General features: G+C 41.7%; 1 protein-coding gene across 5 annotated transcripts in view; it reads left to right on the forward strand.

Annotated features, from left to right (window-relative positions):
• The window catches only part of TRPC7 (transient receptor potential cation channel subfamily C member 7), a 182,335-nt gene that overhangs the window by 109,248 nt on the left and 51,621 nt on the right, over positions 1 to 21,466 (forward strand). For all 5 annotated transcript variants that reach the window (XM_004384691.1, XM_004384692.1, XM_004384693.1 and 2 more), the window contains one exon: positions 7,131 to 7,347. In XM_004384691.1, the coding sequence (XP_004384748.1) occupies positions 7,131 to 7,347 (217 nt within the window). The remainder of the gene's footprint in view (positions 1 to 7,130; positions 7,348 to 21,466) is intronic.

The raw sequence follows: 21,466 nt of genomic DNA on the forward strand, positions 1-21,466 counted from the left end.
AATTAAGCTTAGGTAATCAACACTCAGTAGAAGAAATATGACTACAGGGAGATGAGTTCCACAGGGAATTTGATCAGCTAATGCAGTTAATAAAAGTGTCATCAGCAAACCTACCCTCTTGTCAACTCCACTAAAGGAAACTCATGCCAGAATGATAGGCCCTGAGACTTCAGGGCAGCTGATGAGGCCACCTAACCAGGGTGACAATCAACTGACTGACTCAGAGGAGGAATGTCATAGAGAAAGATCAGGACTCAAACTCCTTCCCTACAGAATGGTATTAAAACCAAAAGCCCTTAGGTTCAATCTTTGGAGTGTTCAACCTTACATTTATTGAGGAGCTTGTCTATCATGCCATGGATTTTTAAATCACAGTTCCTCAAATGATACATATGTAGGTGAACGCAATTTTTTCTGTCCTTCATTATGAGCTGAAAAAAGCACAGTCAGTAAAAAAAAAACAAAAAACAAAAAACTAAGATTTAAAGCTGGGTTGGAGCTGGTCATCGGTATTAGGCACATATTATCTAGTCTATACTGCAAATTGGATCGTTACCCAGAGCCTCGGTGGATAGAGAACCTCACCTCCGCTTTTTCTCAACTCCAAATTAATTCTAGGCTGTTGACCATTAAAACAACAGCAACTTGGTGGAGAAAATGCTGCCAATCCTTAGTTTTGCTGTAAAACTAAATGTGACAGCTTCCAGGCATATGGGACTAGCCAACACCAGTAAATTGTCTTGGTTTGCCTATGACTGCCTGGTGACCCAGGAAAAGATTTAGAAAGAGATTTTATGCCAGATACTATTTTTAGTTTTTGGTAGGTCTGAAAAGAATCTTGACCAATACCAGACAGATGTATTTAAAAAGAAAAAAAAAAAATTTTAAGGAAATTCTGTGCTTTCTTGGGTCTACAGGGGCTAATGTCTCCATGAGACATAGGGATCACACCTATAGCAAGCTTCTGGAACATTCTAATACAAACAGCTGCAGGAGACATTGATCCCATGGCTAGGACTTCCTTTCATCTGTTCAGGTATACATCTGAGAGTCCAATAGCACTAAAAAGTAAAGCACTAATGATAAACATGAGCTGATTATTAAGCCACTTGTCATATCTCTGCACTTTCTGGGCTCCAAGTCTGAGCTTGATACAGTGGAGGAAGCATTGATAGCTGACTGACAAGCCTTAGTCTGTGGCATGAGAAGACTCCTGGTGGCTCCCTCATTACCAGGAAAGATTCCCTCATTAAAGAGCTTGTCAAACTTGGTCTGAGGCAGCCAAAGGACAGATAAAACAGTCAAGGTATTTTTAGTCTTTTCTGTCACCATTTAGAAAGAAATCTTTTCAAGTTTGGAGAGATATTATTGGGGATTACAGAGGGGTCAGATGTGCCACGTGAAGCAACCAGCCCTCTCTAAGGGCTCTCAATGCCCAGAATACACTGTCCTCCCAAGAAGAGTTGCAAAGTGAGAGATCTGTTAATGTACTAGTATCCCTCTTGCCAAGGAGCCCACTGCCCTTACATCTGTTTAGTAACTCCATGAAAATGCAAACATCATTCCAGTGATTTCATATTCTAATGACATACTCCCCTCAAAAAAAAAAAATTAGATCTTAATATTCTTTTAGTAGATGTATTCATAAAACGTCACTGCTAAACCTCATTAACTGGCTAATATCCATCAATATCTAGTAAATGTTGAGATTTCTGTTCCCAACCTAATGGTGCATTTATTTCCTAGTAGTTGCTGTCCTAATTCCAGGACTATCAGGAACACCAAAATTACTCGATCAGCCTGCCAAAATGACCTCATCAGTTCTTTCCTACTGAATTCCCAAGGCTGTCAGTTCTACTTTCACTCTTTTAACTTTTGAGCATCCCTAAGAAAGAAGGTTAAATAAGGATATTATAAAGTTAAGGGTGTCAACAGAAGCTCAGCTTACTAACATTGTTTAAGAAGGTAACCATGTCACAGATGTGTTCATATGGTGATAACCGTAGGCCAGGTGCATGGAACAGGTCTGTCAGGGTCAGTAAGAACAGGAATTTTGTTTCTCATTTCTCATTGTCATCACCAACATGGTTGAGGTCAGCCAGCCCCCCGGGAGGCCGATGAGTTCTTATATGCACGGATACTCTCAGTTAGGTCTTTTCCTAGAGAGTTCTTTATCCTCTCTACGAGGGCTCCAATGCCAAAGGGCCTTTAACAGCTGATTAGGCTGTTTTCCATCCTTTGCTATTCTATTCTGATTCATAATTTAGATTGTTTGCCTGTGAAAATCTAAGAGCTGAAAGAATAACGGTCTCCCTCAAGGGTTCAAACAGTGTCTCCACAACAGGTGGACTGGGACAGAAGTCAACATCATGAAAATGCTGAGGAACTGCACAAGCTCTAATTATAAAAGTGCGAGAGGAGAAGCTGACTTCCTCTATTACCTGTTAACCTTTGCTGTTTAATTATCCTTATAAATTAGTCCCAGGACTCAGGCAGGGAGAGCTGTAAACAACTTCAGAATCCTACCCGATGTCTTTGAAGTGTGCAATCTATCAGTCCTTACTGCCACATAACTCTTACTTTGAAAAATATCAAAGTGTTAGTCGTCAACCCTGCTCCCAAACAGAAACTAGTGACGAAGCAGTGACTCTGCAGCTTCTGAAGATCTCCACTTTGCCTTGCCAAAGCTGAAATGGCTTAAAACAGGGGTCCTCAAACCATGTGGTCCAGGGACCAACCAGGAGAGAAGTGTCTCCAAAGACCTCTGTTTCCTCCACATCTGCCCGTACCAGAGAGCTACACTAGATTAAAGAAAATCATGATGCAATTTTTGAAGCACTGCCATGGAGGGGAAATTTGTACCAGAAAATACAGCATCAGTGCTCTTATGTTACAAATGCTTCTGCCTCCAAATCCAAGAGAATAATCCAGCACCCATCACCCAGCTGGAGAAGGATTTAAGAGTCCCATAAAGCTGATCGCTTTATACTTAGCCCAATCTGAGCCCTGCAACCTTCTCTCCCCATCTCTCCATCTACTTCCTTCCACAATTGTCAGCCTGTGTCTCTCCCCCCTAGAAAATCAGCAACTTTGAAGGATCAGCTCTTATAGCTTGTTTTATCTCCATCGCCTCCAGTACCCAACACCATGTTGTTGCACACAATACCCTAAACGGGCTCATGGCATAAACACATAACTTTGTGAACTCTTGCATACAGGATTTCAAAAGTCTGTAGAGTTTCTTTTAAGTTCCCCCTTAGGGGAATTTCCTGAGTCCCTGCCAGTGCCACCTATTGAGTACTTCCTATATACCAGGCACTGTTCTAAGTGCTTTGCACGTATTAAATAATTTATCCCTTACATCAACCGTATGCAGTAGGTACTATTTTTATTCCCATTTTACAGATGAAGGAACTGAGAAACTAAAAAATTAAGTACCTTGACAAAAATCTGTGGTGCCTTAACCACGGCACCTCCCACCTCTGTAGTTCTGTGAGCAGCGTTATAGCCCTCAGTGCGCAGAATGTAAACATCTTAGTGCTAACTGACTTTGGAATGGGCTTGATTTAGGTCTTCAGAGTTGGCAGTACTTTTCTAGAAGGGAGGAGTCAAAACCACCATATGATAAACTCTAACCCTTTCTCTTCATTAGAAACTCTGCCTTCTAAATCCTACTATCACTCAGTACCTCTTCAGCCCTTAGGACAAAGTTAGGATTCCAACTGCAATGTGAGATTAGAGATACCTAGTGAACCACCCCCCAAAAAAGGGCAGATTTTTGAGCCATATGTTAGACATTTTGAATAAGAATTTGAAGGGGAGGCATACATAGGAATCTCTCTAACATGTAAGAACCACTCTGGCCTTAAAGAAGTACATGTCTCTTAAAAGTTTCATCCAAAGTTTGCCTCTGTTCAGTTTTCCACCTTGTAAACTGAGCCTCTGCTTGAGACCACGGCACCTAGAGGAAAGTGAGGATGGCGTTTGGTGAAGGGGACTCTGGTGGTAAAAGACTGGGGGAAGAAGCTGGAAACATTCTCTGCATGATCTACTGCAGTCATGGCCATGGGGATGTGGAGACTCACAGGCCACCCAGTCCAAGTTAGGTACTTACACTTGTAAGGCACTTACACACAGACGTGTGCCAACCAGTAAATGCAAGCACCCACCCCTGAGGGCTTGTCAATGCAGCGCGTCTGAGCTAATTCAGGGCACTGAACTGATTTCTACTGAATTACTTAATTGCTCTCACACTGATATAGGCAGTAGAGCCCAGGAAGTTTTGAGTGAGCCAGGGACTTAGTTGCTGTAAGCTTGCATTTCCTGACTATGTCCTCAGCACCTCAGGTCAAATTAATGAGAGTTGCCTTTAGCCCATGTTTTCAGATTCTCCTTGTGTGCACTCCAAACAGAGTGGGCCAAAGTCTACATCTCCCAAAGCTCTACAATCTCTTTTTACACCTCAATGTGTTACCTGAAGCAACTTTAATGATTCACTAATAACTGCTGGCATATACTGGTTGACTTTTCTTCTTTATTTTGCCTTACCTGGTAGCCTCTGTAAAGAGGAAGTTTTTCCCAAGTGCAATTTGCTTCAAAAATTATCTTTGTGATCCAAATAGGGAATGTCATAAAAAAAGAAATAGGGAACCACTGAAATGATTTGATCTCATCTGACCTTTATCAAAGTTTTACCAGTTAAAAAGATGCTTTCAAGCCCAGAATAGGAAAGAAGCATCAACTACTAACCTCACTTTTCCTCCATATGACCTAGATCAAGTGGGAGATGAGCCCAGGGTAACCTTCCTGCATGGCCTTAGCAGGGCTTTTTTCTTAGGGTTTGCAGTGTATCTAGTAATTTTTACAGACTTATCTTCTGTCAGAAGACTAAAAACTTGAAGGAGATTAACAAGAACATCAAATTCCTCAAACCAGGGCTTCTGGAGAATCCCAAGGCTAGCTTGGGTGCAGCTGCATGCAGATTACTATAATCAGGTTCCTCACCTGGGCAAGAAGATGGAGGGACATCCCCACATCCTTATCCAGGTGGTCACCAGAAGACTCTATGTAGACACCATGGATAAAGATCGGGGAAGACTAACCAACAGTCCCTTAAGATTCATGTATATCACAGTGTCCCCCATCTTTTTCCAACATTTCTGTGACACTTCTGGGAACCAAAAAATTGGTGTCCCTTGCTCTCTCCTCAGTCTCCCTTCTCCCCACTACACACAGCCCTACCTGTGGTCATTCTCCACCTTCCTCACCTCTCACTACCACCTCCATCAAGGTACAGTGACAAGAAACAATGAGATGATTATTTAAGGATGTTGCCCAGGAGACATCAAAATACCCCAAGGACCTGGTTGGTAAATGAGGCTCCCAGATGACAACATAGTCAGTTAAAATGTTGAAAAATTCAGATTAGCTATTTGATATCACAGAAGTCAAAATGAGATATGGTTTAATCCCATTTTTTACTGAATTTATGTGAGTTTATTTGTCCTTATATTTAATCTCTGCATCCTGAATTTAGCACATCTCCCTATTGCCAAAAATACTCTACAGTCCATATTTCTGTAAATAATAAAATTAAACATTACATAGAAATGTCATTTGTAAGATGTTTGTGGGACCCACGGTTTTCCCATTTCTAAAGTTCTTGTAGTGTCATATGACAATTTGACAATGCAGGTAAATCCAAGTAAGTTTTCTTATACAATCAAGGATTCCCAATGACTGGACCTGAGATGGAGATCTTAAAAAAAGATAAAAACTAGCTTTAAAAAAAAATAGGTGGGTTCTATAGCATATGAATCATAATAAATAATTTTATACTAATAACCATACTAAAGCATATTAAAAGAACTTCCTCAAGCTATCTGATTTATGTTATATTGAGCACAGTCATAACTAGGGAAATTTTACCTGGAGAAACCCCTGTTACTGATTTTCTGCTAAACCAATACTTTCTCTCCTGGGTGACACTTCACTCTAGGACTCCTGAATATGGCAGAATGTGAACATCAATTAATCAGACACTGGTTATTATTGAATATCTGCCTTGGAAAAGAAACCAAGCTTCAGAAAAGGTTTCCTTCTTTGATCTCATCTTATTAGTACACTTGGGTAAGAAGTACACTTTGTGCTTCAGCAGAGGGTGATGGCAGTACCCTGGAGGAGGCCCATGAGTTCATCAACAGGCTGTCAGCAAGGATTCACTGTGCAATCCCCAATTTAGTCCTCAGGCATCTAAGTAGCCTTTGGATAGAACGCCATGAGATAGAAAAGATGTGATCATTACTTGTTCCCTGACAGGGGCATCTTTTGGCTCATCTCAGGCTCGCATGGAACAATTACACAAATTAACTATGTGCAGCCCACAAGGAAAACGTCAATTAATTTTAGAGGAGTACCATTGAGGCTATGTTCTCTAAGCATGCTACAATAAAATTAGAATTTTTAAAAGCAGGAAAAAAGTCCTGTATGTCTGGAGCCTAATAATAGAATAGTAAATAACCCCTGAGTTAAAAATGAAATCAAAAGGGAAATAACAAAATAATCAAAACTGAATATCAATGAAAACATCACATGTCAAAATTTATGAAACACAGCTGACGAGGTACTCAGTGGGAAATGCATAGCTTTAAATAAACTTACAAAGATACAAGAAAGGTTGAAAACAGGTAATCTAAGCCTAAAACTCAAGAAAATGAAAAAAAAAAGCACAACAGAACTTATTCAAAGAGTAATTTTTTTTTTTAATTCTGAACTTTATTGAGACAGTTTTTCTCCCCAGATTTCAAGGGCATAAAATTCACCTGCAGGTGGTTGGGAGTAACTAATGGGGTACAGTCAGGTGTACATGATATCAGTGTATTCTACTCCTTTCTCTTAGCCATTCCCACTAAGACTTCTAAATATGAAAAACTGAAGTCAGTAGAAAATACACTGGGTCAAGCATCTAACAAAAAAGTATAAGAGAAAATATTGTGGGGGTTCAGCCAGCAGTTTTATCCAAGACAGAGAATTATCTGGTTAAACTTTCAGAAAAAGCAATGTTTCAACTAGAGAGCTGCACCCATCTAGAGCTACAAGTTTAACATATCTTGTACAAATTTTCTTTCCAGCTAGGACGAACCCTGAGGAGCCCTTTCATGAAGTTCGTAGCCCATGCAGTTTCTTTTACTATCTTCTTGGGATTGTTAGTTGTGAATGCATCAGACCGTTTTGAAGGCATTAAAATGCTGCCAAACGAAACCTTCACAGACTACCCGAAACAAATCTTCAGAGTGAAAACCACACAGTTTTCCTGGACAGAAATGCTAATCATGAAGTGGGTCTTAGGTAAGCAAGTCACTCTTTTATTCTCTCCTCCCTAATTATTAAAAAAAAAAGAAAAAACAAAACTTGTTGCCATGGAGTATATTCCAACTCATAGCTACCCTACAGGACAGAGTAAAACTGACTCATAGTTTCCAAGGCTGTAATCTTTATGGAAGCTGATTGCTACGTGGGTTCGAACCACCAAGCTTTTGGTTAGCAGCCAAGCACTTAACCACTGTGCCACCAGGGCTTCTTTTCCTAATTATAATGGGACATTATTAAGTCCTGACTGCTAAACCTCTTCCTCTCCTCTCCAATGCACTCTAAGCTGACAGAATGGTGAGTAGAAGACCAGCACGAAAGTCAGAGTTAACTTCTGCAGGTATTGGTGTATAAGACACACACACGTAATATAAATCCCAATTTTGAAAGGAAATGTGTGGGGAGAAATTTGTTATTTTTCACTATACATGTATTGAAAAACAGCAGAAGTTAGTAAAAATATTCAATTTCTTCATCTTTGGCTTTAGTGGTTGGTACGTAAATTTGAATAATAGTCACATTAACGGGTCTTCCTTGTAGGTGTATGGATATTATCCTATCACTGACAGCTTTGTACTTCAGGATAGATCTTGAAATGTTCTTTTTGACAATGAATACACCGCCATTTCTCTGTAATCTGTCATTCCCTTTTTTAACAACATAAATGGTGACTATACATGTGGACCTAGCCAAGAATCAAATCGACTACATCTGTAGAAAGAGACGATGGAAAAGCTCAATATCATCAGTCAGAACAAGGCCAGAGGCCAACTGCAGAACATACCATCAGTTGCTCCTATGCAAGTTCAAGCTGAAACTGAAAATTAGAGCAAGTCCACGAGAGTGAAAACACTACCTTGAGTACATCCCACCTGAATTCAGAGACCATCAGGAATAGATTTGATGCATTGAACACTAATGACCGAAGACAAGACGAGTTGTGGAATGGCATCAAGGACATCATACATGAAGAAAACAAGAGATCATTAAAAAGACAGGAAAGAAAGAAAAGACCAAAATGGATGTCAGAAGACCTTAAAACTTGCTCTTGCACGTAGAGTAGCTAAAGCAAAAGGAAGAAATGATGAAGTAGAAGAGCTGAACAGAAGATTTCAAAGGGCAGCTAGAGAAGACAAAGTAAAGCATTATAATGAAATGTACAAGACCTGGAGTTAGAAAACCAAAAGAGAAGAACGTGCTCAGCATTTCTCAAGCTGAAAGAACTGAAGAGAAAATTCAAGCCTCAAGTTGCAATACTGAAGAATTGTACAGGGAAAATATTAAATGACACAGGAAGCATCAAAAGGAGATGGAAAGAATACAAAAAGTCACTGTACCAAAAAGAACTGGCCAACATTCAGCCACTTCAGGAGGTAGCATATGATCAAGAACCAATGTTATTGAAGGAAGAAGCCCAAGCTGCATTGAAAGCACTGGTGAAAAACAAGGCTCCAGGAACTGACGGAATATCAATTGAGATGTTTCAACAAACAGATACAACACTAGAAGAACTCACTCGTTTATGCCAAGAAATTTGGAAGACAGCTACCTGGCCAATAGACTGGAAGAGATCCATATTTGTGCTGATTCCAAAAAAAGGTGATCCACAAGAATGTGGAAATTATCGAACAATATCATTAATATCACACACAAGTAAAATTTTGCTGAAGACCACTCAAAAAGTGGTTGCAGCAGTACATCGACAGGGAACTGCCAGAAATTCAAGACAGATTCAGAAGGGGACGTGGAACAAGGGATATCACTGCTGATGTCACATGGATCTTGGCTGAAAGCACAGAATACCAGAAAGATGTTTACCTCTGTTTTATTGACTACGCAAAGGCATTTGACCGTATGGATCATAACAAATTATGGATAACACTGCAAAGAATGGGAATTCCAGAACACTTAATTGTGCTCATGAGGAGACTGTACATAGACCAAGAGGCAGTTGTTCGAAAAGAACAAGGGGATACTGCGTGGTTTAAGTCAGGAAAGGTGTGCGTCAGGGTTGTATCCTTTCACCATACTTATTCAATCTGTATACTGGGCAAATAATCCAAGAAGCTGGACTATATGAAGAATGGGCATCAGGACTGGACGCCCATTAACAACCTGTGATATTCAGATAACACAACCTTGATTGCTGAAAGCGAAGAGGACTGGAAGCACTTACTGATGGAGATCAAAGACTACAGCCTTCAGTATGGCCTGCACCTCAACATAAAGAAAACAAAAATCCTCACAACGGACCAATAAGCAACATCATGATAAACGGAGAAAAGATTGAGGTTTTCAAGGATTTCATTTTAACTGGATCCACAATCAACACCCATGGAAGCAGCAGTCAAGAAATCAAACAATGTATTGCATTACGGTCAATCTGCTGCAAAAGACTTCTTTAACGTGTTAAAAAGCAAAGATATCACTTTAAAGACTAAGGTGTACCTGAACCAAGCCATGGTATTTTCAATCCCCTCATATGCATGGGAAAGCTGGACAATGAATAAAGACGACTGAAGAATTGATGCCTTTGAATTATGGTGTTGGCAAAGAACACTGAATATACCATGGACTGCAACATACAAATCTGTCATGGAAGTACAGCCAGAATACTCCTTAGAAACGAGGATAGCGAGACTTCATCTCACGTACTTTGAACATGTTATCAGCAGGAACTAGTCCCAGGAGAAGGACGTTATGCTTGGTAAAGTAGAGGGTCAGGGAAAAAGAGGAAGACCCTTAATGAGATGGTCTGACATAGTGGCTGGGACAGTGGGCTCAAGCATTTCAACGATTGTGAGGATGCTGCAGGACTGGGCAGTGTTTCCTTCTGCTGTACATAGGGCAGCTATGAGTTGGAACCGACTCGAGGGCACCTAACAACACAGGTATTGAAAATGGTTTTAATCATTCAATTATAGCCTACATGAAACTATTAGGAAATCACAAGTTCTGGCTCTAAAAAAAGAGTATAAAATTGTATAACTTAGAAGATATTTTTGTTATCATTGAATACTGATATACAGGAGACTGTAATAATAAATGTAGATCTAAAAAGTTCAGGGAGTTAAAACATTTTCTCATTATTTATGTTCATAAAATTACTGAAACTCCTCTTTGTGCCGCCAAGGCTGTGCCTCTGGAATAGCTCAAGAAAACTGTTCCCAACTTTCTCATTGATTAAAAAAGGCTCTCTCTCTTTTATCCAATTCATAAGAATTATTAATAGTAGAAATAAAATAAAATAAAACTTGAAATAGCTAAAATTGTGCATGGTAAAATGTGTTATATTTTTCTGACACTGGAAACTGAAAAATTGGTTAAAAAATTATACTTGGTAGGAAAAAAATAAAAAATTCAAAAGCTATAATTAGTGATATTCCACTTAAGCAAAATCTGGTCAATAAATCATAAATTTACATCAAAAAGATTTGAATTTGATGGGACTATTTTGAGAACAAAACTGAAGCTGGAAAATACTGAAAAAATTAACTATGCAATATCAAGTTTGATCAGTTAGTTAAGTTGGCCTAATGGTATTCATCCCCGATTTTGTTTTCTTGAGAAAAATTCAGCATTGGTATAATTTTAATTATGTTTATGTTCACAGACTTAGCGTCGAAATATATTCAGGGTCCAAGTGTCTTTGTCATCAATCAACAAAATCAAAAAGAACAAATACTTGAAAAGATAACCCTACACCTAGCCTGTCATAATTAAATATCACCTTAGAGAGCTACAAGAGTTGAACGATTGGAGAGCATTCTATGGATGCCCGAGCTGAAAACAATTGGGAATATGGTCACTAAGATGGATCTTATAAGTAGCCTGAGGGAGATGAAAAATATGGTTTGATCCAAAGGGCAGAGGCAAGAAAGCGCACCATCCTTCCCAGGGGTGTTACCAGCATGTCATAGCCAAAGGCTCATTTAGTGGAGTCACTGGCACTAAAGTTGGAAAGAGACATTGAGGTCAGTTGTAGATGGAGTTCTGTGGCCTAACTTTCAGAGTCTATTCCAACTCTCCCCTAGTACACCCCATGGTTTTTAACTAAATTAATCACTTTACACCGGGCACTTTAAGGAAAAAAAATTCACGTGTTGACTTTATGGATGAAAATTAGAAGTATTTATGGCACCAATCACTCAGCCACCCCATTTCCCAACCTGGACCCCAGGTAGAAAACTCTGGTGAGTGCAACCCTGCTTCCCCTTGAACAGGTGTATCTACCATATGTTAATGGCTCCTCCTGGACCAAGACTTCCTCCTGGGTCCTCACCTTTCTAGCCCTGGATGTCCGAGCAGTATCCTAATAACAGGGATGTATCTCCAGCTACAGGGGCCCCAACTTTTTAGCCTGGTCTCAGCTTCTGCCTGTCAGAGCAGAGCTGAGTTTTCAAGACTGTTACATCAGAAGTGTTGGAGAGAAGACGACTTACCTCATTGACCTATTTCCTCTTCAGATTCAGACAGGAAAAAAAAAATTCTAACTACTTTGACTTATTAGTTGCTGTTAGGTGTCATCAAGTCAATTTTCAACTCACAGCAACTCCATGTGACAGAGTAGAACAGAGACTTTTCTTCAAACACTATGAATAATTTCAAGAATATGCAAAAATCAAGAGAAAAGCATAACGAACTCCCATGAACCTGTACTTTATCTTCTATAAGCAACTCATGGCCCACTTCCCTTTTCCCCAGACTTGTATTATTTTGAAGCAAATTTCAGGCATCATAAAATTTCATCTATAAATGTTTTAGTGTGTATCACTAAAAGCAAAGGTCTCCTTTTCCTCTTTTAAATCCTTTTTCTAAACCTCATCAATCAACTTGATGTTTCTTCTGTAGTGTCTAATGTGACTATAATCCCCAACCAGTGAAATTTTTCATTTCAGGTGTTATATTTTTCAATCTTTAAAATTCCACTTGATTCTTTCATATTTTCTATTTCCTTCCTCATCATGTTGTGTTTTCCTTTAAATTCTCGAACATATTGTGTATAACAACTGTTTTAAACTCCTTGACTGCTAATTCCATCCTCTCTGTCATTTCTGGATTAGTTTCAATTGACCAATCTTTCTCCTGGTTATTTATCACATTTTCCTGCAACTTGGTGTGTCTGGTAGTTTGTTTTTTTTTTAACTGAATGATGAACATTTTAAATATTGTATCGAGCATCTGTATTTTGCTTTCTTTAAACAGTTTTTGGCTTTATTCTCACAGACTGTTAAGTTACTTGCAGATCAGTTTGATCTTTTTCAAGCTTTCTTAGAATGAGTATGGAGCTTTACTGTAGGGATTATCTTTACGCTATGGAGACACCTTTCTGGGGTCTCTACTAAATGTCCTGGGTAGTCAATAAGGACTCTCCACTCTGGCTGGTCAGAGTTCAAACATCTCCCCACTCTGGGTGAGCTCTGAGAATTGTTCAGCTTAAAGCTCCCTGGTTAGCCTCTGTGGAGTTTCACTCTATTCTATGCCGCATGACTTGGTATTCAGCAAAAATGTAAAATGATCTCTATGCAAATTTCTGGGGCTTTTTTTTTTTTTTACAAGTACCTCTTTTTCTAGAACTCTGCCACACAACAACATCTAATCACCTCAGCCTCCCTGAGATCCAATGTCTGTCTCTTCAACTCAGAGACTGCCGTGCTCTTGGGATGCCTCTCTGTGCACTGCAGACTGGAACGCACTGCAGGCAGAAAGCCAGCGTAGTCAAAGGCCTACCTTACTTGTTTCCCTTCGCTCCAGCATCACAGATCTGTACTGCCTGTTTCCAGGGTGTGAAAATAGTTGTTTGTCTTAAAATAATTGTTACTTCATTATGGCTGGCAACAGAAATCAGGACTCTTTTTCTAAAACAGAAGAACAAAACTATTATCAAACCTAAAACAAAAATAAATAATAAATTCTCAACATCTTCAAGTATCCAGTCAGTATTCAGATTTCTCTAATTGAAAGAGATAAGCTGAATAAATATCTGCATAGCTTGCTTCCTCTCTTCCTTCAGGTCTCTGTCCAAATTTCACCTTATTAGAGTAGCTGAGCAGGTCAAGAGTATGCCCTCTTATCCCCCCACTCTGATAAGATGAAATTTGAACAGAGACTACAGCAAGAGAGGAAGCAAGTTTCACAAATGCCCAGGTGAAAATCATTTCATGCAGAGAAGCAGTATAGGTTAAAGCCCTGGATTCATGAGCAAGCTTGGCATGTTTGAGGAACAGCAAAGAGACCAGTGTGGCTGGAGTAGCATGAATAAGGCTGAGAGAAGTAGAGAAGAAGTCAGAGGGGTAGGCAGGGTCAGATCAGGCAAGGCCTTGGAGGCCACGCTACAGTTTAGATTTTTACCGACTGTAATGGGAAGCCACTGGAGAGTTTTGGGCAGAAAAGTGACATGATCTGGCTTAAATTTTTAAAGGGTCACTGGTTGCATTGTGGAGTTCCAGGTGGCGCAAACAGTTAAGGCATTTGGCTGCTAACTGAAAGGTGGAGGTCCAAGTCCACCGAGAGGTGCCTTGAAAGAAAGGCCTGGTGATTTACTTCTGAAAACATTAGCCACTGAAAATCCTATGGAGCACCGTTCTACTCTGACACACCTGGGGTTGACATAAGTCAGTTGACTAGATAGCAACTGGTTTTTTGGCTGCTGTATAGAAAATAGGTGCTTGTGGAATGGGCAGAAGTGGGTAGACAAGTTAGGAGGCCACTGCGATAATCCAGACAAAGAAATGGGTAGGTTTGAGGGGGTGGTTGGTGGACACAAATACTAGATATATCTGAAGGTAAAATTAACAAGAGTTACTACTGAACTGTATGTAGCATGTGAGAGAGAGAGAAATCAAAGACAATTCCAAGTGTTTTAGTTCAAGCAATGGTATAATAGAGACCCATTCACTGAGATAGGAAGGACCAGCGTAGGAGCAGTTTGGGAAGGGAGTAGAGATGGAAATCAAGAGCTCAGTTTGAGATATCAGACATCCAAGTGGAGATGTCAGATAGCAACTGGACACACATATCCGGAGTTCAGAGGCAAGGTTGGAGTCAGAGACATAAACGTAAGCATATCAGTGTATTTAAACTAAATTACATGAGATTGCCTCACCTGTGAGCACGGAGAGATGAGCTGAGGTCCAAGCGCTAAGGCACAACAATGTTAAAGGATGGGGAGATGAGAAGTGTCCAGCAAAGGAGGCTGAGGTAAAAGAACCAAGAGAGTAGTGTCCCAGAAGTCAATCAAAGTAAATGTGTCATGTCAAGAGCCAGAAAGTGATCACTTAGGTTGAATGCTGCTGAGGGAACAAATAATGCGAGACCTGAAATCGGACCACTGGCTTTGGAAGCAGAGTTCTTGAGTAGGCAAGACTGGACATGATTCAGCACACAAGTGGAGGACTTAACCTTAGCAGGAACATGAACACTTTATCCATTGTAACAGGAGGGAAGGCAGAGTTAAGGGCACAATGGTAGATGCAGTCTTAAGATCATGTGGAAATCGTTTTCTGATACTGTTTCTATTTTCTCAATGAATCTTGCCCCTGAATACCTTCTGGAGTTCTTTAATTACTTAATAGGGGGAAAAAAGACTTTGAGAGAAAGACTGGTGGTGCTGTGTTCACATGGGAGAAGGTTCTTTGTGCTGGCGCATACTGAAGTCTTGCTCTCTAAGCTCCACTCTCTGCTTAGGCATGGAGAGGCTTGACATGGCATCAGGCCCTTGCTGATGGAGTCTTTGCACTCTATTCCTAGGCACTGCTGGGAAGGGCCTTGTATCAGCCTAAAAACACAACAGCACAGTTCTCTTCTCCTATGGTGTATCATGTCATCAATGCAGTGAGCTGGACAGACTGGTTATAAAAATACTCAACCCATTACTTCTTCATCAGAAGCAGTTCTAGAGCTGAAGGGACTCTTAGGGCCCTAACAAGTCCAACCTGCTCCTTTCAGAGATGGAGAGACTGACCACAGAGATGTGCAGTGCCTTGCTCAGGTCTCCCTGCTTTTTCCCTTCCCACCTCAGGGCCTCAGTGTATTCACAACCCGGGAGCCAGGGAGATCCATTTAAACTATAAATCAGGTCTTGTCACTCTTCCTCTCAGAACCCTCTAATGGCTGAGTGACAGCCAGGGTCATTATAATGGCCTACAAAGCCCTACACCTCTCCCCACACACCCCCATCTCTACGGCCTCATTTCCCACCACCTTCCACCTACTTACTCTGTTTCAGTCCCATGAGCCTTTGGCTTCACACTGTTTCTGCCTCAGAGCCTTTGCTCAAGCTGTTCACTCTTTCTGGAGAGTTCGTTCTCCAGATATGTACAGGACTAACTCCCTCACCTGTTTTAGGTCTTTGCTCAAAAATCTCCTTCTCAAAATGGGGTCTTTTTAAACCACTCCATTTAAAATTGAAAGTCCCCCAGCCAGCCTTCACTGTCCGCCCTCCCATTCCCCTTCTCTAATTAGTCTTTGGAACAGTTAACACCCTCTGACTACTACATGCTTTACTTTGTCTACTCAATTAATATTAATAATACTAATATATTCCTATCAACATACAAATTGCATTCAAGTCTTTTTATTCTGTGTTAAACAGTAGCCCTCTCGCCACACGGCATGTTACAATTTTAATCTTTGCCAAACCTAAATACGAGGGACTAAAGCTAAGACTCAGTGTCTGCCCTCCAAGAGTTAATAATCCTGGGTGGGGTGCGCAGGGTGAGGGAGCAGCTTGATCCTCACATTTTACAGATGTGAAAACTGGTCTTGCCAATGACCTCTTTCAACAGCCACATGGTGTGACAACACTCTAAATTACCTCCCAACCCCATCCGTTGTAGATGTACGTTGTTTCTCTTCCGCCATACAGTTCTGTAGGAAAATCAAACTTGATTAGAAATATATTCTTCCTTCACCAGAGATGACTGACCTGGTTACTAGCAGAATTTTGAGAAAATTCTAGATTGTCAATCCAGGAGATTTAAGACATGTACAAAGGAGGTGGAGGCCAGAAGGCAACTGAGAAGACACGGAGAGGTAAAGGGAAAGCCAGAAGAACACACTACCAGGAAAGCCAAGTGCACAGCATGACTGAGGAAGGAGGGAGGGATTTAAAGAGCACATTTGCTGGTAGACTCCTGTGGTTTGGAAAGCTGCCAGATGAGCTGCTTTGGGGAGGATTAAATGAACCAGAGTCCATCGTGCCTTTCAGCCTGGAGACTTGCCAGCATCAGTTCATGCCACAGGAGCCTATCCTTGTTGCCTGTATTTCAAGCAGAGACTCTAGGGGTATTTCAAAGAGCCTTAGACTAAAGCTTTTCAACTGGCAACTATGGCTCTAAAGATGCTCATCAGAAGACTGTGTAACGGCATTAGTGGTTTCCAGAAAGTCACCAGAGGCTGGGAGGTCGGGAAGCCTCTCCATAATGCATCTCATTTCTCCATCTAGGAATACAATCATTTCATGGAAGACTCTCGGCACCACTGCTGTAGAGAACCTGGCAGTGTTTCCTTAAACAAATACCCCAGCGTTAAAAACTGAACTGGTGGAGTAAGATGCAAATGCCCAGGATAATAAAAAAGTAAATTTAAAGAGCTGGAGAAGAGGAAAGAGCTTGGCAACTGATGTCAGGAAATCCAGTCCTGACTGTGTCCCTTTCTCCCTGGTGGCTTTGCCTCCCTGAATTTCAGTTTTCACATGTGTAAAATTTGAGAATCAAGCTGCTTCCTCACTCACCCAACCTACTTTGAGGGCAGAGGCTGAGTCTTAGCTCCAGTTGCTCACACTTAGGTTTATCCAAGGTTAAACCCGAAAAATCATGTGGCTCGGTTTCTCACCTAATTCATTCTTTTGACGGTTTCTTCATTTATTTAGGTAAGATTTCCAAGCAGACTACCCCGAAAAATTTGCCAAAGTTTCTACCAGCACATCAGACTATGTTGCTGTCCTGCTTAACACCTTCAGGAGTTGCCCAGCTGCTCAGAAGAAACCCCAGACTCCTCAGCACGGCCTAAAGGAAGGCCTTTCATGGTTTAATAGTGCCTATTCACTAGCCTCACCTGCTGCCACTCCCAGCCCCACTCCCTGAGCCTTGAGCCATACCAAGCCCCTGGCAGTTCCATGGAAGGGCCTGCTCCCCCTCACTTCCATAACCATTGCCACCCCCCCACCCCTTCACCTTGCTAGCTCCTGGTTCCTCACCCCAAGTGTCACCTCCTCCATAAATTCATCCCTTCATTCGGTCAACAGGTATATACTGGGCCAGGCACTCAGCTGGGTCCAACGATTATAATGCTGACTGCTCTTAGCCCTGTGCTCCCACTAACAGTCCCCTGGACATTTTTTTACAGCATCCTTCATCTGTAGTACTACTGTTTGTGGATACATCTGTCTGTGGCACCTGACTGAGCTGGCTAGGGAAAGGCTGTCATCTTTTTCTATGTTGTATCCCCAGGATGGTGCCTGATACAGAGTATCACTCAACAATGTTTAAGTGGCTGAGTGAGTTCCTGACCAGTGAAGAGTAACCTTGTGCCTAGGGGAGGGCTGGTAAGAGACAGCACTGTGGAGGAGAGCAAAGGTCCTGGACTGCCAGTGTGGCTTTGGGCAACCTGTCATCTTCATACATGAGTTTTTTAGCCTGCACAGTAGGGACAATTATAGTAGCTATCTATCAGACTATTATGATTTAAAGTTACTAATAGTGCTCAGCATAGGGCCTAGCACCTAGCGGGTGCGCAATATTTGTTAGCTACTATAATTAGAAAAGAGGAGAAGGAGGAACAAAAAGAGGAGCTTTCTTGGGAAATTTTTGAATCTATTAATATCATCTTCCTGCTTGGAAAACAAATGATATCCTGAATGTGTCTGAGGCCCAAGTTTTTTGCAAAGGACCTGCCTCTGAGATCGGTGTTGGGACATTAGGGCTTACGAGTTTAGAACTTCTAGGCAAATCCTCCCTCTGTGAGTTCATGGAAGACCCACGTCCTGGACCAGTCGTGAGAGACTGGCCTGGAAGAACAGACACGCCTCCCAGGAGGTGGCTTGGGAAGAAGTTTGCTTTGTCCCTCAAAAGCTGCTTCGCTGCGGGCCCAAGGACAGTATAGAAGAAGCTCTAGGGGCTTTGGCTGTATAAGGAAAGTGCATATTTTAGTCTCACAGGACTTTAAAGGGGGATCCCTTCTGAATAGCTTCTAAGGCAGAGATGGGAGGGAACCTGTCTTGTGAGGTGTCAAGCTCCATCTCCACAGCCTACAGGCCACTACTCAGAACCTGCCCAAATGAAGCTACTCATTTCCCCCAAGGCTTCCTAGCACTTCCCAGCCTGTTCTTCTGCCAGCCACCCTCATTAATTATCAATGACCTTGTCTCTGGGCTCCAGGCATCCCTGAGTGAAGGAGACTATGCCAGAAGGAGGCTCAAGTGCCCAGCATCCTTATCCTCTGGGCTCTAAACACTCCTTTGACTGGCATGCTGGAGGCAAGAGATCATGGGGCTCAGCTTGGATGTAAAATGTTGAACTACCCTTGACACCTCGGAAGCAGGGGGCCTAATTTCACTCACTAAACTACTTAATGTCACACATTTCTTTTTTCATTAAGCATTCTGCTCAAACACTTGGGCTCATGCTACTTTTTCTTACAGCCTTGAAATAATTTAAGTTAGTTTGGGTGAGTTAACATTTAAAGCTAGAAAGAATGACATAGGCATTTAACCGTGGAGGAAGTGATTTGTAATGCCCAATGAGTAAGCTACTATACTGGTGAGAAAAGTCAGTTTCTGTAAATAATCTGTATTTCAGATTCATAGAGCCTTTATTGCCAGAATTTATGGCAACACCCCAACTCACTCATTTTACAAATGCAGACTGAGGTCCAGAGCAAATCAAGGGACCTCTCCAAGGTCACACAGTCAGTAGGTGGCCAAGATGAAACTTGAACCCAAGGATTCCTGAATCAAGGCCAGTGATGGCGCTAAGGCTACTGCCTGTGATGCTTCTAGTGCCCAGGTAAAAGCAGCTCCACTAAGACATTACCTGTTGCCTTCGAGTTACTTCTGACTCATAGACACCCTACAGGACAGAGCAGAACTGCCCCATAGGGTTTCCAAGGAGCAGCTGGTGGATTCCAACTGCCAACCTTTTGGTTACCCAGCCAAGCTTTTAACCACTGCACCACCAGGGCTCCACTGAAACACTGGGAATTTTAATTTGAGGGTAGAGAGACGCAACAAACATTATTTTTTTCCAGTCTGTGATGGTTTTTCTAACAACAGTTTTTAAATACCTATTTGAATAAGCACAGATGAAAGTACATTAAGAAAATTATTACCTCATTGAGTTACCACCCAATTTTGATAGGGTATGCTAGACAAGTGTGCCTTTGTTAAGGAAAAAAAAAGGGAGGGAGGGCTCTTGTAAATGAACCTGCAATGTTTTAGGGTATTTCCTATTGCAGGGACTGTAACTTGATACAGACATGCTGCTCTTAGGAAACCCTGGTGGTGCAGCGGTTAAGAACTTGGCTGCTAACCAAAAGGTCAGTAGTTTGAATCCACCAGGCACTCCTTGGAAACCCTATGGGCAGTTCTACTCTGTCCTATAGGGTGGTTATGAGTTGGAATTGACTCGACGGCAACGGGTTTGGTTTGGCTTGGTTTGGTTTATGCTGCTCTTGGAGTTTGTTTCATCAAAGTCGTGACTTCTCTAAAACAGCTGCTCTCAAATGACTTTTCTCCTTACAAAAACATTTAGTTACAACTGCTTTCCTTTGATGGGCCATTTTCACTAGAAAAGGAAAATCTCTGATTAAATGAGGCCCTGGGCAGAGGAATGAAGGTGATCAGCTCATCACTCAAATGCAGCCAGATGAGAGCCTGTGACCAAGTCGGCCATATTCTGGCCAGACCCCACAACTGTCTGTCTGCTCCCAGCATCATCCCTGACTCCAGGCTTTTTAGTAGCTGAATCCCCAAAGGCCACTGGATTGTAACGTAGGCATCTGCCAGTGTGCTTGGGCTGGAGGTCTGAGGGAGGGGGAAGAAGGAACACAAGCAAATGCTTGAGGTTATAACTGTTGGGAGACTCTTGGTTGGACATGCTGCACTGGAATATAGGATGTATGGAGACAGCAAGAGACCATGGGAAGGTCTGACAGCCTTGCTTTGGAGTCTGGACTTTATCTTGGGGTTTTGGAAAATACACTGCAGGGGTCTGAAGAGAGAAGTGACCATGATATAAGAGAGAATTCATGAGGTAAAAGGATGGAGTTGAAAACTGAGAGGGCAGGGAAGATCTGAGAGTCAGCCAGAGGAGGATCGGCAGGTCTGGGCTGACAGGGGTGAACCAGTAACAGAGGGGGAGTCCTCGGCAATGGTGGAACGTGAGGTGGGAGGGCTGGGGAGCCAGCTTGGGACATGTGGTGTTCCTGGCACTGTCAGGACATCCGTTTAGAGCAGTCTTTCTGTGAGGTGGAATTAGGCTTTAAGCTCTTAAAAAAATAGGAAGATATTCACCTGTGAGACATTTGCAAAGAGATGAAGGACAAAGCTTCAGGAGTAGATGCACTTACTCAAGGACAGAGGAAAGAATGAGAATGTCAAGAACTTGGAAAATAGCATCCTTTAAGTGATGGGTGAAGGAATGACAGCAACCGAGAAAGCTGAGGAGGACACAATCAGAGTGGCAGGAGTCACCTGGGAAAGCAGGCCACCATGTCAATGCACAGAAGAGAGGGGGAGCGCCAAGAAAGGCTATCAGTGTTAACCCTTAGGGAAATGTGGTCAGTAAGCTGGAACTGTTTCACTAGCCAACCAGTTAGTGATTTTCTTACCACAGTAACTCCCCTAAGTATTTCTGGTTACACAGCATGGTATAACATAGAAAGAACTGGTTCTGCATCAAATTTTGCCAGGTTTGAGTAGTTATAAGACCCTTTCAACCCATTTACAAAATGTTCGAGACCCTTTTCTACACATTAAAAACAAAAAACCGAATCAGTTGCCATGGAGTCAACTCTGACTTAAGGAAACTCCATGAGTCAGAGTAGAATTACGCTCCATACAGTTTTCAATGACTGATTTTTTGGAAGTAGATCACCAGGT

This window comes from Trichechus manatus, unplaced genomic scaffold (assembly GCF_000243295.1).
Source record: "Trichechus manatus latirostris isolate Lorelei unplaced genomic scaffold, TriManLat1.0 scaffold00127, whole genome shotgun sequence".
Classification (NCBI taxonomy): domain Eukaryota; kingdom Metazoa; phylum Chordata; class Mammalia; order Sirenia; family Trichechidae; genus Trichechus; species Trichechus manatus.